Below are 18,001 nucleotides of genomic sequence, written 5' to 3'. Positions count from 1 at the left end.
AAAAGAAAAGAAAAAGAACCCTCCTTCATGGTTGGTAGGCATGAAAACTAGCACAACCATTGTGGAAATCAGTAGTGAGATTTCTCGAAGAACTGAAATTGGAAATTCTGTATGACCCAGCGATCCCTCTGCTAGGCGTCTTCCTCATTGAGTATAAGTCATACCTACCAATATTTATAGCAGCATAATTTATAGTAGCTGAATCCTGCAAGCAGCCTGTATGCCCAAATGACTGTGTAAAGAAAATGTGGTATCTGTGTATGGTGGAATACCATTCAGTGATTTAAAAAAAAAATGACAAATTTGAGATAATATGTAGAAAAATGGATGCACCCAGAAAATACAATGTTGAGTAAAATAAACCAGACACAAAAACTTACATGGTTTCTCTCATTTGAATGAGGCAAATACAAAGAACATGATAAAGGATAGCTAGAAAGAGATAAAGAGATGGATCTCTTGCAATAGGGAAATTGTCCAAAGCAGCAAGGGCAAGAGTTGAGAAGAGGAAGGAGAAATAAGTAGAATAAAGATATGCCACATACAGGAACCTACTAACTACAATGAATGTAACCATTATATACCATAGGTAAGCTAAGATTAATAATGTCAACAAAAGTAAAAACAGGTGGGTCAGCAAGATAACTCAGACAGACTAAAGCACCTACTTAGGCAAGCTTAGGCAAACTCAGGGACCACCGTTTGATCCCTGGCACCACTTGCCACACCAGCCCTGCCTCTGGGGTGGGCTGAGCTGGCCAGAGTCCAGGAGTAGTGGTGGAAACCTGTAATCCCAGTGCTGGGGAGGCTTAAAGTAGGAGAATCTCCATGAGTCTGAGCTACATAGTGAGACCCTGTAACAACCAAATACATTAAAATAAATAAATAAAATCGTTGTTTCATGTGCTTATTTGTTGTTTATATGTATTTTTTTAGATGTCAGTACAGGTCCTTTTCCTATATGTAGTTGGGTTCTTTGGCGTATTTTTTGTTTTTGAGTATAGGAATTAAACCATACTTACTGATTTGTGGAAACTTTTTACGTAATTTAGATTTGATCCCTTACCATTTCCTAGTGTAAATGTTTTCTCCTTGTCATCTGGTGTGTGTGTGTGTGTGTGTGTGTGTGTGTGTGTGTGTATATATATATTTTCTTTTAAGAGAAAAAGCAAACCAACAAAAAACAATGACAGCAATACAGAATTTCAAAACAAGATAATAGGAATTATATTACATATTGTTATCTTCAAAGTAGTTGCTGAGATTACCAGTTATAGTTGTGGAAGATTTGATTATTCATGGTTCCTTTTAATAAATCAATAAAACATAGTAGTACAATTATCATAGCTATCTTGTGTTTCCCTTTTTTTCTCCTTTCCTCCATACCAGTTGTTCTTTCCTTTAAAAAAAAAAAAAAAAAAAAGATAAAGAACATTGAACTGAGTTTCAAAACAGGTAATTAGGACAGTTATAATAGTTGACACATCCTGTAGTAGGAGTAGAAGATTGTACTGGTTGGTACATTGTGTCAACTTGAGAAGTTTAGAAGTTTAAGTGACTCAGCAGAGAGCCAGAATTCTTACTTTGTAAACATCCTCCTGGGCAAGAGGAGGGTATGAACATTGTGTGAGTTCTACACCCCATTCCAGGGTAGCCCACTTGTAATGTGAGGAGGAGAGAGAGGCCTGTTTTCTGCTCCGATGAATTGCTCCCCTCTGCCATGTGCCACTCTGCCTGGGAGCCAACTGAGTATAGACTGAAACCTCCACAAGCTGTGAGCTAAATAATAACCTTTCCTTTTTTAAATTTGGGTGACGGGTATTTTGTCCCAGCAACTAGTAAAAGGTAGCTGTGACAAAGATGTATCCATGCTGTCTTGTAGCACAAAATTTTCTTTTTTAATGAACTGACAAACTAGCTGTATAACAATCTTAACTATATACATATGTTAGTTTTTCATTTTTTTCCTTTCTTTGTTTTCCCTTTTCCCATCACAGTTTTTCTTTTCTTTTGCACAGTTTCTTACCCTTTACAATATCTATTGTACATTTCAGATCTTATTTATTTATTATTATTATTTTTTAATGGAATTGGGGATTGAACCCAGGCCCTTTTGCTTGCCAGTGAAGCGCTTATTCTACTGAGCCATCTCCAGGCCCCCGGATCTTATTTATGATATATTTACAGTGTGTGTTTTAGGAATTTGGAGATGTGTGTAATAATTTCAATAATTTCTTTGTACTTTCTAGCTTTTGTATTCTTTTTAATGTTTTTTACTGTGCTATTATAAAATATTTTCTTATACTGTTTCACTGCTATGATTTTTGTAGGCTAGTCAGCAAATATTTGATCTGTAATCCATGCTTAATCTAAAATTTACAATAGGTATATTAAAATATCAGGGATTGAGCTCAAGGTTTCATATGTAGATAAGCACTCCATCAATGAGCTATAACCCCAGTGCTATTGTACTAGGGAGTTCATAATTGACTCTGGCCCCCTCTTATAGTTATCTAGAATTGAAGGAAAATTTTTTACACATTTGAGATTGGCTTTTGTAATTATTGTTTAAGAGATAGTTACTTAGCAAAAGAGCTAGCCTGACACAGACACATACTGTAAACATTCTTTTACTTAGGTACTTATTCTGAAATAAGTTATATTTGTTTCAAAGAAAAATTAGAAGCCATGGGCTGGAGTTATAGCTCAGCAGCATACACACCTACCTGGCAAGTGCAAGGTCTTATCACTATGCCATGTAGCCTATTTTAAAAGTTTCTCTTAAAAATTTTTAAATTTTGATTTTGAACTTTCTGGTAGGATTGTTTCATTGCTGTCTTTCAAAATTGTTTTACTTTTCTACATAAAACTTGATGAAAACTAATTTTTCATCTGTAAAAATAGGGAATAATTTTGCATTTACAAAAGAGCATCTATAGCTTCATTCTTAAAATTAATTGGAGATCTATCTAAAATACATGAAATATCACTAGTCTTAAATTGTATATATTTTATAAATTTAAAAAATTAACTGTGGGCTACAGTTAATGTATGTTTTAAGATTTTATAATACAACTTAAAAGGTAATCGCATAAATCCCGTGTAGCCTAAAATCACACAGCCGTAGGACATGACAGTTTAAATCTAATAATTTGTACTATTTTGATTTATCTTCATTAAATAAACTATTTGGAAAAAGACAGCTATATTTCCTATATTTAAAGTTCTCAGGCATTTTCATTTCATAATGTTTTTCTTTTCAATATATGAGTTTAAAGGTATCTCACATTTTTGTTGTTACTGATCTTAATTTCTCAAATAAACTTGAAAGGCACTTAAATATACTTTAATGTTTTAACTGGACAGTGTATTTTAATTGTAAATATATTCATGTAAATGTCTTATGTTGAAAAGCTTTTCAGTGGGGAATTTATAATGATATAATGATATAATATCTGAAATTTGTCAGTGAATTGGAAGATTTTCACAAAAATGTTTCTAAGCTAAGTCCTTTTGTGTTATTAGTTACCTTTAAATTATTCAATTTCTTATAAACCTGTTTGGGTGTGTAGTTGTTAACAGTTGAGCTATTTTAACATAAAGTTGGAGATTGTGTTGCATCAAATTGTTATAGTTATGACTATATTGTGTTAAAAAATGGACTGAATGCTATATATTTGGTTTGAAAGTTTGAGCCATATGAGTTTTGAGATATCTACACAAAAGTAATTTGTAGTAATTTGGAAAGTGTTAAATTGTGAGAATCAGGTATTATTCTGACATTTGTTAGTATAAATGACAAAATGTACATGAAATAGCCTGTTAACCTTAACTTCTTTATAGAAGATTCTAACGTAGGAAGCTAGATTGTGTACTTAATTTTCAACTTATTCTATTTTAATCACCCTAACTTTCTCTGATTTTGTGAATAGGATATGAGACTAAGATGATATTTATTAAAATAATCATATAAATAATTGCCATTTAAACTACTTTTGCTTTGAGATTAGAGTGGAGAAACTTTTTCTTGTGACTGAGTTTTCCCCTTTTCTGATGCCATCATTTAGGAATCAGCATTCCAGAACAATTGATATAGTTTTGCATTTTTTAGCTGGTCATGACAAACCAGCCACTGTGCCCTCACAGAGAGCAGCATAGTACTTGTCACTGGTGGCCTTTCTGTGACAGAGAGCTTGTACAGCGACATAAAGTGCTGCCTTTTGTGAACTGTCAAGTGAGAGTCTGCCAAAAACTCAGCAGACAGAACTAATTGGGGAGAAAAAGGACTTTTGTGCCCTCTTCTCTTCCTTTCTTTCTTTTTTATTTTTCATAAGACAGATATTGTTAAAGTAGCTTGTTTATGTAAGATTTGTCTGCTTCTCTTTTCTCATTGCATGGATCGTTTTGTAACCGAAAGTCTCACTCTGCAGGTTGTTGAGCACATCCACATGGAGGTTGGCCCAGGACCAAAGTCGGGACGCGCAACTTACAACAGTTGATGAGAAGTTGGTAAGAACCTTCTGCTACATGCTGCTGTGATTCTGCCCTTAGGGTTCTTTTTGTGCAGTAGATATTCAGTATGGTTTGGGGGTTCTTCTAGGAAAAGGATTTGAATTTGAATTTCTTTGAATATACATACATTTTAAGTGTTTTCACAAAAAGGTAATTTGTATAAAGTATTATACACAGATATTGTTGACTACATATAGTAAAATTAGTGAAGGCTTCCTTTTTTGTGATATTGTAAGTAATTGGAACACTTTTTTTTCTAATGAATATTGATTATATTTTCTCCATCACTTTTGTAAGTTATGACATACTTATTGGTACTATCTAAATTTAAGTATATTAAGTTTTCTTGGAACCATACCGTGTTTATGTTTCTGTGTGCGTGTGTGTGTTCATTTTACACATCATTGCTTGTGCATGTCAAAGTCACATTACAAGTAGTAATGAATGACCTTTTGTTCACCAGTAGTATGTAGAATTTTGGCAGCCAGCACACAGTTTTTCAGTATGTTGTATCACTTTAGATGCATTTGGATATTTATGCATATATTTTATAGTAGCATAATGGTTGTAATAATTACAGTACTCTAAAAATAATAAGAAAAAGTAAATGAGAACATATGTGTCTCTTAGCTACATTCTAATATCATTGCATTTCAAAATATGAAGTAAAAGGGCTGGCGAAATAGCTCAGTGGGCTAAGTGCCTGCGTTTGATCAAACCAAGGTGTGATCCCCTCACCACATGCTGTGCCAGCCTTGCCCCCGGGCACTTTGAGCCAGCCACAGAGACTGGTCTTGGTGGCGCATGCCTGTAATTCCAGCACTGGGGAGGCTGAAAGCACAAGGGTCACTATGAATCTAAGCCTCATAGTGAGTCCGTGTGCCAAATACATTAAAAAAAATAATAATAAAGTAGATCCTAAGTATTTTAAGTATGGAAATAGCACTTAAAAAGCATTTTTCTCACGTTTTTATTAGTGCGTATTGGTTGTACAGAATAGCAGGTTTCATTTTGGCAGATTTGAATATGCATGTGACGTACTTGAATCATTTCCTCTCCCTCTCTGTAGTTACCTTGTTTTGGGGGGCGAGGTTCAACATATATAATGTATTTTGATCATATTCATACCCTCTTCTACCCACCCTTGTATCCCTTTCTTTCGTCTTCATTTCATCTTATCTAATAACAGTCTCCCTTGTTTCTTTTCATTGTTTTAGATTCAGCTATTAGGGAGAACTTTCAGTACTTTTCTTTCTGAGTCTGGTATATTTTACTTAATGTATGATCTCCAGATCTGTTTTTCTGCAAATGATAAAATTATGGTTTTTTTATGGCTGAGTAATATTCTGTATACATGTGTCCCCTATTTATCTGTTTTTGGTCACCTAGTCAGGTTCTCTGCTTTGACTATTATATATTGTGCTCTAGTAAACATGGGCATGTCCGTATCTCTATAGGATTCTGAGTTTAATTCCTTTTTATATATACTAAGGCATGGTAGCTGGATAAATAGTAGTTCTATTTTTAGTTTTTTCAGGAACCTCCATATTGCTTTCCATAGTGGCTACACTGATTTACCTTCCCACCAGCAGGGTAAGAGGACTCTTTTTCCTCCATGTCCTCACCAGTTTTTTTGGATTGGGGTAGGATGTAATCTCAGTGTAGTTCTGATTTGCATTTTTCTAATGGCTAAATATGTTGAACATTTTTTTCATATATTCATTGACCGTTTGTTCTGCTTCTCTTGAGAAGTATTTGTTCTTTTTTTATTTATTGACTGGCCATTTTTATTTTTTACGTATTTTCAATTTTATTTATTTATGTGTGCGTGTGTGTGAGTGTGTGTGTGTGTGTGGCCAGCTCAGCCCACCAGGGGGCGGGGCTGGCTGGCATGTGGTGCTGGGGGATTGAACCGCGGTCTCTGTGCTTTGCTAAGCTTGTTCTAAGTAGGTGCTCCAGACCACTGAGCCATCTCACCAGCCCCTTTTTACGTATTTTCAATGTTAAGGTTTTTGAGTTCTTTCTATTTTCTGATAGTAATACTCTGATAGAAGAATAACTGGCAAAGATTTTTTTCTATTCTGTAGATTGTCCCAGGCAGAAACTTCTTGAATAGGCTTGAATAGTACAGAAAATAATAGCAAGAATCAACAAATGGGAATACATCAGATTAAAAGTTTCTGTACAGCAAAAGGAAATAACACATTTATATCACTATTATGTAGTATAAACCCTTGTATTAGATTAGTATACTGTTTTTATTAACTATGCAGAAGTAGATATTTGAAGCTGAAATTAGATGGAAACTAGATTCTTAATAAGAGCATTAGCCATTACATAGAATCCATTGGATAGTCATAGCTAATGTATTTTTAAAATTAACATAGGGTAATGCACAGGGCTTTAGAACTAAACTTAGTTAAGCAGCAATTTTAATGGTTATCTGTTTATTTCTATTTTCTGAAAATGAATCTCAGAAATTTAAAAACTAGAAGATAACTTCACTAGAAGATAATTTTGTTGTTACCTTTTTATCAAATTATTTTTAATTTTAGAAATGGTTTGACCTTTTGTCGAAGAGAAATCACATGTAGAAATCCATTAATAATATAGATAAAAACAACTTTAAGAGTGGTGAGAGTTATGGCAGGGTGTTTAAGAAGACTTTCAAGCCCCAGGGCATCCATCTGAGTGACTTCATGGAGTGAGAACTGGAATGGTTTAATATTCTGCTGTTTTTCAGCAGGTTGAGCAGCTGGTTGGTTTTCCAGCTTTGGTTTTTAAAATTTTCATACGTATAAGTGAATTGTAGATGTGTGTGAGGCTGCCTTTTGTGTTACTGATCAGCCATCATTTTATTTGGCTTTTATTTGTTTTTTTTGTTGTTGTTGCTATTGCTTTGTGAGACAGAATCATGCTGCTGTAATACAATCAGGCTGGCTTTGAAACTTGCTTTATAACCTAGACCAGTCATGGACTCCAGATTGTCTTGTCTCAGCCTCCCAAGTACTGAGATTAACATGTGCCACTCCACCTGGCAGTCAACCATAATTTTAGAAAGCTTTCTTGTGAATAATGAGTAGTCTTCTCAACAAGTGATGTTAGGACACTTGTATATTTATGCACAAAGTTTAAAAAGATCTTTGATGTATATCTGTGCTGTCCACAAAATTTAACTCTCCAGTCTTAGTAGAGTCTCATGGTCCTAAATCTCAAACTAAAATATTTAAAATTTCTAGAAGAAAATGTAGGAACAAATCTTTGTCAATTTGGGTCCAATTTTTTAAAGGTATTGTACCTAACATGATCTATTTTTTTTCAATAAATTGTAAAATTGGACTTTCTTACACTAAAACCTCGTGCTCTTTGGAAGGGATTGTTAGGAGAATGAAAAGACCAGCTATAGATTTGTTTGTTTTTTAATGCTTCTGTATTTGGTGCAGGGTCTCACTGTTGAGCTTGAACTCTTAATTATTCTTCTGTCTCAATCTCCCCAGCACTGATATTACAAGTGTGCACCACTAACTATACCTGGTGGCCGGCTCAGCACGCCCAGGGATGGGGCCAGCATAGTATGTGGTGCCAGGATTGAACTCTGGTCCCTGTGCCTGCCTAAGCAGGTGCTTAGTCCACTGAGCTCTCTTGTTGGCCTCTGACAAGCTATAGATTAAGAGAAAATATTTGCAAAATATATGTGATAAAGGAAGTATGCCTAGAAAATACAGACAACACTTACAAAAGAAGCCAGCTTCACAAGATAACCTACTATATGTTTGACATTATAGAAGAGGCAAAACTCTAGGAGTGGGAAATTGATTAGTGATTGTCGGGACCAAAGGGAAGTTCAGGAGGGAATAACTATAAAGAAACATGAGGAAAGTGTGAAAGTTATGTCTCAATTGTGGTGGTGGTTCTTTTGTTCAAAATCCATATTTCTATTCCTTTGTAAAAGAAAAAAACACAAAATTGCACACTAAAAGGTACAGATTGTGTTTATAAGTTACACATAAGGAGAGAAAGGTAATTTCTTAATTTGGTGATAATGTACTTTTTAAAAATTTCTATCCATTGATTCAAGGTCTACCCTCCTAAGATATAAGTGCCATTTTCTACATGGCAGTATTCTGTATATCTCTTTGGTAACCTAGTTTAGATGTTCTCAGAGTGCCTAAGGTTTTTTTTTTTTTTAGGAAGTCTATAAAGTTATTTTTATAATTATACCCTCTTTTTGCCCTTCTCATTTTGTTGACATTTACACTGATGGTACAAAATAATTGTGATAAAACTGCTGGCAATTTAACACAAATAAGGGCAGTGGGCTATCAGTATTTGTATCTTTCACTTCCTTGCAAAGTTTAAAAAAATCTCTAGTTTTAGTAATGATTCTTAAATTTTTAAGATTTCGACTCTGTGCACATCTCTTTGTTTCATGTAGCAAAAAAGAAGTACACATAAATGGTTCTGCTATCTACAGTATAATTATTGTCTTAAGAAAAAGCACTCTCTGTTTTACTTTCTGTTGGAAACTGAACTAGTCACTTCTTCATGATTCAACTTTTAGTTGAAATGACAGTGGACGAGAAACTACAAGTGTTCAGACTTCAGTATACGGCAGACATCTTCTTGAAAATATTGCCCATAGTAAAAGTCAAGCTTACAAGTGAAAAGTTTTTGTAGAAGTTGATTGTACTACTGATATGATTGACTTTGATTCCTTCCTAGTAGTATTTAAAAACTTCTTTGGAGATGACATTGACAAATGTGAGATATATATATATCATTTGATATATGTATTTGATATATATATATATATATATATATATATATATACATTTGATGAATACTCATGTCCAGTGAACATATTCTTTCTTTTCTTTTTTTTTTCTTCCTTTTCAAAGTTTTATTGATAAACATAAAGCAATGAGACAGTTTCAAATCAAATCGAAAGTACAGTTTCAACAAATAATACACTGCATATATTCTTCTTAGTGGTTAATTGCTGTACAAGATGCAGACTTGTATATTCTTTCTATATTCACTTCAACTATACAAAACAAGTGAAATTTGCAGTGTCTTTAAAAATTTTGAGAATATGAACCCCTAAAACCAAAGCACAGCTTAGACATACATATATATATATATGAAATATCACATAGTATGTTGATATTTGAAAGATGAACATGCCTCTGTGGGCCAGTATTTTTCCATATGACCAGTACCTGGTGTATATTAGAGTGAAGAATTGTATATTCACAATGAAGAATGGATTCTTTACACTAGAAAAATGCTGGGCAGATTTTCCCCTTCTGCATTCTATGTTTATAATGAAATGATTGGATACATATTGTCAATATACAGTTGATATTCAGAAGAACTTCTTTCTTTGTATGTATATTGCATGAGTAAAAGTTCCATTTAATGTGCCAAAGATAGAAAAATGGGTATTTAACAAGTGCACACGGAGAAAGATTTTAATGAATCTAAGTATGAAAATATTAAAGCTATTAAAATATTTTTTCTGACTACTTATCTATATGAGGAATATATATATATATATTTTTATTTATTTATTTATTTATTTGTATATCCTGGCTAACCAGTTTCAATTCAAGAACAGATGTTAAAATTCAGCTGTCTTCTATTAAGCTAGACATTAAAGAGATTTTCAAAATGCAAATTAATGCCACTCTTCTCAGTTGTTTTTAGTTTTTGAAAACAGTTCTTTTTCATTAATATGTTTATATTAATGTATGGTTGGTTTATTATTTTACATTAAGTATTTAATTTTGTATTCCATTTTAGGTTATTATATGCTAAATATCTCTGGCTATAGTTCATATACACAAAACTTTATTGAAGTTCCTTTAAGAAAATGAAAGGAATCCTTAAGGCCAAAAAATAATAATTGTTCTCCCACGTATTCTCTTTCCTCAATTAAATATCTCAGGACTTTGATTTATTTCGCATGAGTTCCAGGTAATTAATCATCTTGATTATCTTCCAGTTTCCATGAATCTCTTTATGTTGCCCTGATTTCTCATGATACTACAGATGTGGTACCGTGTATAAAAGGAATTATTGCCCCTATTCCTTTTAAGAACAGCAATTCTAGAAGATCATTTATACGTTAGGCTTGTATGCCACTTAGATTTTAAGAATATCTAAAATTCTCAGATTTTTTTTTTCAAGTCTTGTTTATTTTCTCCAATCTGGAACATATGTTATTTATCATTTCTGTTATTCTCAATTCACTCAAAGGACATGTAACCAAGTGAAGCTTATTTTTTTTTAATTGTTACTTATTACATGCAAAATTTAAAAAATTTAATAAATTTTCATAGTGTTTTGTGAATGTTAGTAGCAATATACATACAAAGAAAAAATTGTTTTCTTCTGAATATCAACTGTATGTTAACAACATGTATCCCATCTTTTCTTTATAGACATAGAATGTAGAAGGGGAAAGTCTTTCCAGCATTTTTCTAGTGTAAAGAATCCATTCTTCATTGTGAATATACAATTCTTCATTCTAATATACAATATTGGCATTGTTAGAAAACAAATCCTCAGAGAATAAAATTGTGGTAATTCTGGATTACTTTTAATAAAGAATTTTATATCAGAATACACACTAAACTTAATCAGTTACTTTTAATGTCTTGTGTATGATCTAGCAATTGATCTTCTTTATTCTTATGAGTAAGAGTTTAAATATTAAAAAAATAGATGACAACATCTTAATCCTGTAAAATTATATTAATCAGTTTTAAAAAATCTTTTTGTGTGTTGCACCATATTTTCAAATACGTGATTCTTCCCAGAGATAAGGAAAGTTTACCAAGGACTGTTTGCTTGGCCCTTGGTTTTTGTTGCACAAGGAGCTGTGCCATGGAGGTTGGGTAAAGAATGTCTTTGCCTTTGTGCTTTATTAACTTTTTTCTTCTGTCTCCCCCATCCCAATCTCCTTTCAGTACATTTGATGAATACTCACATCCAGTGAACATAGTGTCTTTCTATATTCACTTCAACTATACAAAACAAATGAAATTTGCAGTGTCTTTAAAAATTTTGAGAATATGAACCCCTAAAACCAAAGCACAGATTAGACATACATAAGTGCTTTTGATTTGTTTTAAATCATTTTGCTAACCCGTTTTTACACAGTGCTTTCTTGTTTGTCACAATTTCCTTATATCGACAACTATTTACTACTATTGTTGAAATATTAATGCAAATATAGAAAATATAGTTTCAGTTTATTAAATAATACAAAATCACCTTTAAGTTGGCACATTAGTATATTTTGCAAAAATTATGTTGCCTGTCATCTTTTCTTCATTATTCATTTACTTATTCAGTAAATGGTTACTGAGCACTCGTGAACTGTGCTTTATGCTTCTATGTTTATAACACTATAAATTGTTGTCACTTGTGTGCTTTGTTATTCTATGTAAACACTCAAGCCATCACGTTTTTAACATTTACAACAGTATTATGCTTATTTATACATTTATCCTTAATTTAAATGTATGAGAAAAAGACTTTAGCTATTCTTCTAGGGGAATATTAGATGGAGAGGGACAGATGTAATTTTAAAGCTTCTTGGCAAATAATAGTATATTGTCATCAATGTAAAATCCTAATATTTTGGACATTTTTAATAGTCTATACTTTTATTTAAAAATTAGTTGTTCATATAAAACAGAGTCCGTGTTCTGAATGATGCCAGTTTATTGTTACTTTAGTACTTAAGTTTTTCCAAATAGCAGTAAAACAGCAGTTAAAGTTTTATTCCTTGCAATAAGTAATTGCTGTTTGATTAATAAGTATATCTTACAGAAAATTCACTGATGAAACTTTAATACTATGGTTTTAGAAATCTATATATGTAGCAAGTTTTGTACAAATTTTTTGTCACTTAATAGTTTTTAAAACTTTTTCATGCCTTGTCCCTGTTCTAAGAAATTCATAAAATCAAAATTATTTTTCAAGTCTTCAAAAGTAAAACAATTTGCTAAGTATTTGTTGCTTTTCCTCCTAGTATAATAAAAATTAATGAAAGTAATTTATAAATGTGCAAATTTAAATTAGAAATTAGGCTTTAAGAGGAGACCTAAACAACAACAAAAAACAGTTAAAAGCTTACATTTACTTTGTTTCTTTTTAAGGGGTCAGTTTTCTTTTGGTGAGATTACTTTCTTTTGGTGTATGGAAGCACTATCTGTGCTAGATTATAAGAAAGAGTAGTGTCTGCGATTGGGCTTATACAGCCTTCTAGCATCTCAAGTGTCTGTTTTGTCTGGACTTTACTCTTGCAGCATTCTTGTGTAAAAATTTCAAGGCTTTAGTCTGGAGTACTGGGTCAAAGGATATGTCTCTTTGAAGGGTAGACAATTTTTTTTATGTTTTATTCACTAAGTAGTATTTCATTTTACATCAAAGAATAGCAGCCTTTTGAGAAACTACCATTGCAGCAGTTTAGTATGTGAGTTTTTTCTTTAAGGCTTTCACTAAATATGGATGTTTCTTCAAAATTTTCTGTCTGTATAAACACATTTATATTCTTCTACTTAAGACTATTAAAATAAAGCTATAAATGAATAAATATAAATGTTGGTTTGCAAATATTTTGTGTTGTAAAAAATTATAGTGTTTTACAATGTGATTTCTGTGTCAGTTTTTATGCTGTCCAAGCTATTGAGAAAAATTGGTGAATAGCCTTTAAGATTGGAACCATATTCATTAAAATTCCAAGTAATGACTACATTTGGAAGCTAAATTTTGTAGTGCAAAACTCATTATTTAATTATCCTTTGTTAGTACTATCACACATACAGAGGCAGAGAAGATTGATTTTGGAAAATTTCAAAGACTACAAAAAATGTTAACACCTATTAAAGCTTGAAGGAAAGGGTTTTCCGTGCTTTTTGCATATGGTTAGTCAATAAATGCTAACCAATAATATCAATATGATATATGATTGTTTATATGGTTTAACTGTTAACTTACATTTCATATTCCTATCTCAAAACATACTGTATATACCTAAGCATATGAGCTAATTGTAAAATGGTTTTTATACTTAAAGGTAAAATATGCTCTGAAATCATTGAAGTAAAACTGTTGGATCATTTCAACAAATGTTTCTACCTTCAATAATGGTGTAAGTTTTAATAGAAGTAACAGTGATGGTTGTTAAACAAGTTAATTATTTATCATATACAATTATTTTTAAATAAATTTTTATAGGTAAGTGCAGAGCTTTATTTTTGCCTTCTAAAATACATGCCCAATTAAAATAAGTTATTTTAACCTATTATTAAGCTGTGTAAAAAGGTTTAAAGTATTAGCAAAGAAGTGAAGTTAAAAATATTTTATATGGAAACAGGAACCATTAAAACTTAAAATTATCTTTCTAAACTTAGAATTATATTTCTATCTTTAAGTTGTTCAAAGAACAAAAGATCCTTCATCTACAGTATTCAGCCATTTCTATTATCTGTGATTCTTCAGCAATTAAAGCAGATTTATTTTCTTCTTTGTTCCTACTTGGAATACTTGAACAATGCTGGAGAATTGAACTGACTGGAATGTTTTATCTTTCAAAAGCTTTAAAGTTCTATGTACCAATTAGCAAAATACAGTAAAGGTTTAAACTGGTAATAGCCACAACATCTTTAATGCATAGACCTGTAGTATGCTAGGGCTGTACAACAGTTCTCCATTGTATGTCTCTTTTAAGGAAAGTAACTGTGTCAGTTCTTTTCTTGCTTTACTACCTGCTGTGTATGGAAATTGTGTGTAGTACTTGACACTTGCTTTCAAGAATTTAAAATTCTTGCATGTTATTATGTAAAAGCCTTGGATCTCAATAAAGTAGAATAGATAATATTTGTTTGGATTTATATGCAAGTTTTTGGTCATCTTTTAAAAATTATACAACTCGTGAAAATGCATGATCAGTCTGTTACTTTTCAGTGAATTTAATGTAAATCAGTTTTGTATTATTTCCTTACAAATTGTCTATTTTCATTTAACTGAATTCAATTATTACATTTATATTAGAGTATGTAGGTAGCTGATGTTTTATTTTGCAGTGTACTTAAACATGTTTTGAGTGTGGTTTTTGTTATGTTTTGATCTTGATTTCCTGTATTCTACTCTGTTTTTATAGTACAACCTTTTTAAATGGTCACCTTGTCAAATAACTTCAGAACTCAAAAATTCATTCAAATGTTCACCGTTAACTTGTTAAAAATTCATCCACATCATTTTACACTAGTTCTTCATAGAGGATGGAGAAAAAAGAGAAGGTAGAAAAATAGAAATAACATCTCTTAGTGATGATTGTTTTCTGTGTCATAAATCTTAGTGCATAGAAGTAGAGCAATGGAAAGGAGAATGTGACCTCAGCGTTGAGACTAGCAAACTGATTTTGTTTGTGTTCAGATTTTTTTTAAATTTTGCATGGCCTGGTCTCTGCTTTCATTCTACTCTTCAGAATAACCACCCATAAGCTTAGAACTGTACATGCTTCATAGGATGGATAAGTTTAAAAAATTAGGGCAATGACATGGAAACTTTTCTGTATAGAATATACTGTGCCTCCACAGAACTGGCCCTTTGTAAGGCACACTTTCCTGTCTATGTGTGAACAGGGGTTTTTGTTCAGTTGCTGTTTCATGTTTAATACATCCGAAGCTTTCAGTGTATTGCATGTTAAGGAGGGTATTTATTTTAATGCTTCTCATAAAATAAATATAAGAGCAATTTTAGTTTTCTCTAAGCAACGTATAAGACGCAGATATACCAAAGTGTTTGACTGAGATTCTAATTTAAATTAACTGGAGATCTGATTAGTGGATTGATTTACATCTGTTATGGTGGCTATTGTTTATGTTTTTATAATTAAAATCTGTCAATGAAAAATTTAAACTTAATTGTGTAGTTTGAGATTTGACATCCAGAGAATTAAAACCAGGTTCCTAGTTTAGTAAGCATACTAATATATTAAATATTTAAATGTGGCTGGTCTATCTAAAATACTCAGGCATTGAAACTCCTTACAGCTGATGTATTTTCAGCTAAGACAGTCTCTGGTTGTGGAGATCCATCATCTATAAAAACATTTTTATTTGTCTCTTAAAATGTCATTGTACTTCATTCAATATTTTGAGTACCTACTATATGCTGTATTTTAAATTCAAGGAATACAATAGAAATTTTAAGAGTTTATAAATGAGTAGCATTTGTTTCATCAATTTGTGAATGTCCTGTAAAAAATAAAGTTAGATGATAGAGAATAGCTGGGGGTTTATTGGGGTAAGTGTTATTTAAATAAGGGGCAGTTACAGCCACTTCAAGTTGATATGGTGTATGAATTAAGATCCAAATGGTGGTAAAGAACAAACTGTGAGGACTCAAGGGAAAAGCATTTCAGAGAGAAGAGAAAATTAGTAACCCCAAGTGTCAGTTAGCTAATAGTAGCCAAAGAAATGAAGGAAGAAAGAAAATGATGTAATTAGATCAGAGATGTAGAAAGGGGTGGCTGATGGTAAGAAGTTTGAATTTTATTTTGCTTCTACTTTATTTTACGCCTTTATGGGGTTTTTAATAGAAAAATGATTTGTTTTACTATACTGATTAGAAAAGCTGGAGAATTACTTAGCCGTTATGGTGGGTCATTTTAGAGTAAATCACGGAAGTGATCATAAGTTTGTTGCCATTATGATTTACTCAGATCTTTTTGATGTCCATGAAATATTTTTTATGGTTTTCCAAAAGCATTTTACATAATTATATAAGTGATTGGATTCTTTTTAAAAAAATTTGGTCTTTGCATTTAAAATTTTATATACAGTGCAGTAATTTGGTAGATTTTCTATTAAAAGAGCTTCTGAATTTGAAATGCATTGTAAGGGAAAAGAACTAGCTATTGAATCCAGGGTTATGTTTATACTGTGTACTCTGTCTCTGAGGTACACTTCCCAGCCCATTAAATTAATTTTTGATCAAGCTCATATGGGCACTTGAAATAATAAATTTATCCCTTTCCAATTTCCCACTCCCATGAGTCTCACCCTCCCAAAGGGGAAAAGTTAATGGCAGTTTGTCATGATAGTCATGGGAGAGAAGGAAACAGTTTTTGCTTGAGCTGCTCTCCACCAGCTAGATGCTGACAGACCTCCAGCACTATTTGAGCTCCACATGTTGCTTCAGACAATTTTGTGTCTCTTGAAAATTGCCTCTGTAAAACTTGTTTTGTTCTCTCCTTTATCTTTGTGAGTCTCTGTTCTACTTTTTTTTGTGGAACCGGGGATTGAACTGAGGCCCTTGCACTTGCCAGGGAAGTACTTATTCCACTGAGCCATCTCCCCGGCCCCTCTGTTCTACTTTTGCTGACTGTATAATTGATAGCTCTCTCCTTCTCTCTCTGTTTTTTTTTCCCCCCACATATTTGGTTTTGTGTTTTTTCTCTGTCCTTTCCCTCCCTGTCTGTTTGCTCTGATAATCAGTGTTGTCATTCTTCTCCTTCCCCTCCTCCACCCTATGCTTGTCTCCTGCTATCCTTTCCTCCTCGTTTGCATTCTTCCACACCTCTTTCTCCTGTCCTTTTGCTTCTTCCTCTTCAGCTTTCAAAATGGCTGAGGAGATACATCAGAACAAGAAAGGAGAGACAGAGTTACTGCTACCCTCTTTTCTTTCATTGATGTATTTCCCCTCTTTCAAGGAATTTACTAACCAGAAAAAGAAACACTATGATTTATACATTACTATTTTATTTGGAATTTTCACCCTAATGAAAAAGCATAAGATAAGGGAAAGACTCTGGACTTAATTACAGATACAGCCTTAGATCTTTAATCTCCTTTCTAAGCTGTGCAACAAGGCTATTTAACCTCTATATGTACACATTGTAGAAACAGTGTGGGAATGATAAAAATAAAGAAATCTTCATCTTATAAAATGGAAGTAATACCATTTTTAGATTTCTTTTGAAATTTAATTGAGACTATTTTAATAGTAAAACACAATGGCTTGTCCCTTGTTAAAAATTCTTTTCCTCACTTCTCCCCAGCCCCCAGTATGCAGTTGTTGGTCTAGTAAGAGAAGCAACCAGAATTGTATTCGGAATTGGGAACACCGTTATTCTGAATCATATGTACCATTCAAATATTAGGGCTGGCCAAATAGCTCAGTGGATTAAAGCACCTGCAAGCAGGCGCAGGGGCTGGATTCCATCTCTGGGCCCTGCTGTGCCGGCCCCGCCCCCGGGGCTCAATTAATACTGGACATGGTGGCCCACACCTCTAACCCCAGCTCTTGGGAGACTGTAAACAGGTGGATCATTACAAGTCCAATCTAGTAGTGAGACCCTGAACGCCTTGTAGACCCTTCCCTAAAATATATTAAAAAAAAAAAAAAACAAAAACAACAAATACTGATTTTAAGGGATCTTAGAACAAAAAGCATTGGCCTTGATTGTATT

General features: G+C 32.7%; 1 protein-coding gene across 1 annotated transcript in view; it reads left to right on the top strand.

Annotated features, from left to right (window-relative positions):
* Nucleotides 1–18,001, top strand: part of Ndufs4 (NADH:ubiquinone oxidoreductase subunit S4) — a 111,110-nt gene that overhangs the window by 36,249 nt on the left and 56,860 nt on the right. Inside the window, exon 2 of the mRNA XM_004623101.3 lies at nt 4,431–4,509. Within this exon, the coding sequence (XP_004623158.1) occupies nt 4,431–4,509 (79 nt within the window). The remainder of the gene's footprint in view (nt 1–4,430; nt 4,510–18,001) is intronic.

This window comes from Octodon degus, unplaced genomic scaffold (genome assembly GCF_000260255.1).
Source record: "Octodon degus isolate 3935 unplaced genomic scaffold, OctDeg1.0 scaffold00001, whole genome shotgun sequence".
Taxonomy (NCBI): Eukaryota; Metazoa; Chordata; class Mammalia; order Rodentia; family Octodontidae; genus Octodon; species Octodon degus.
This window is presented reverse-complemented; position numbering and strand designations above follow the sequence as displayed.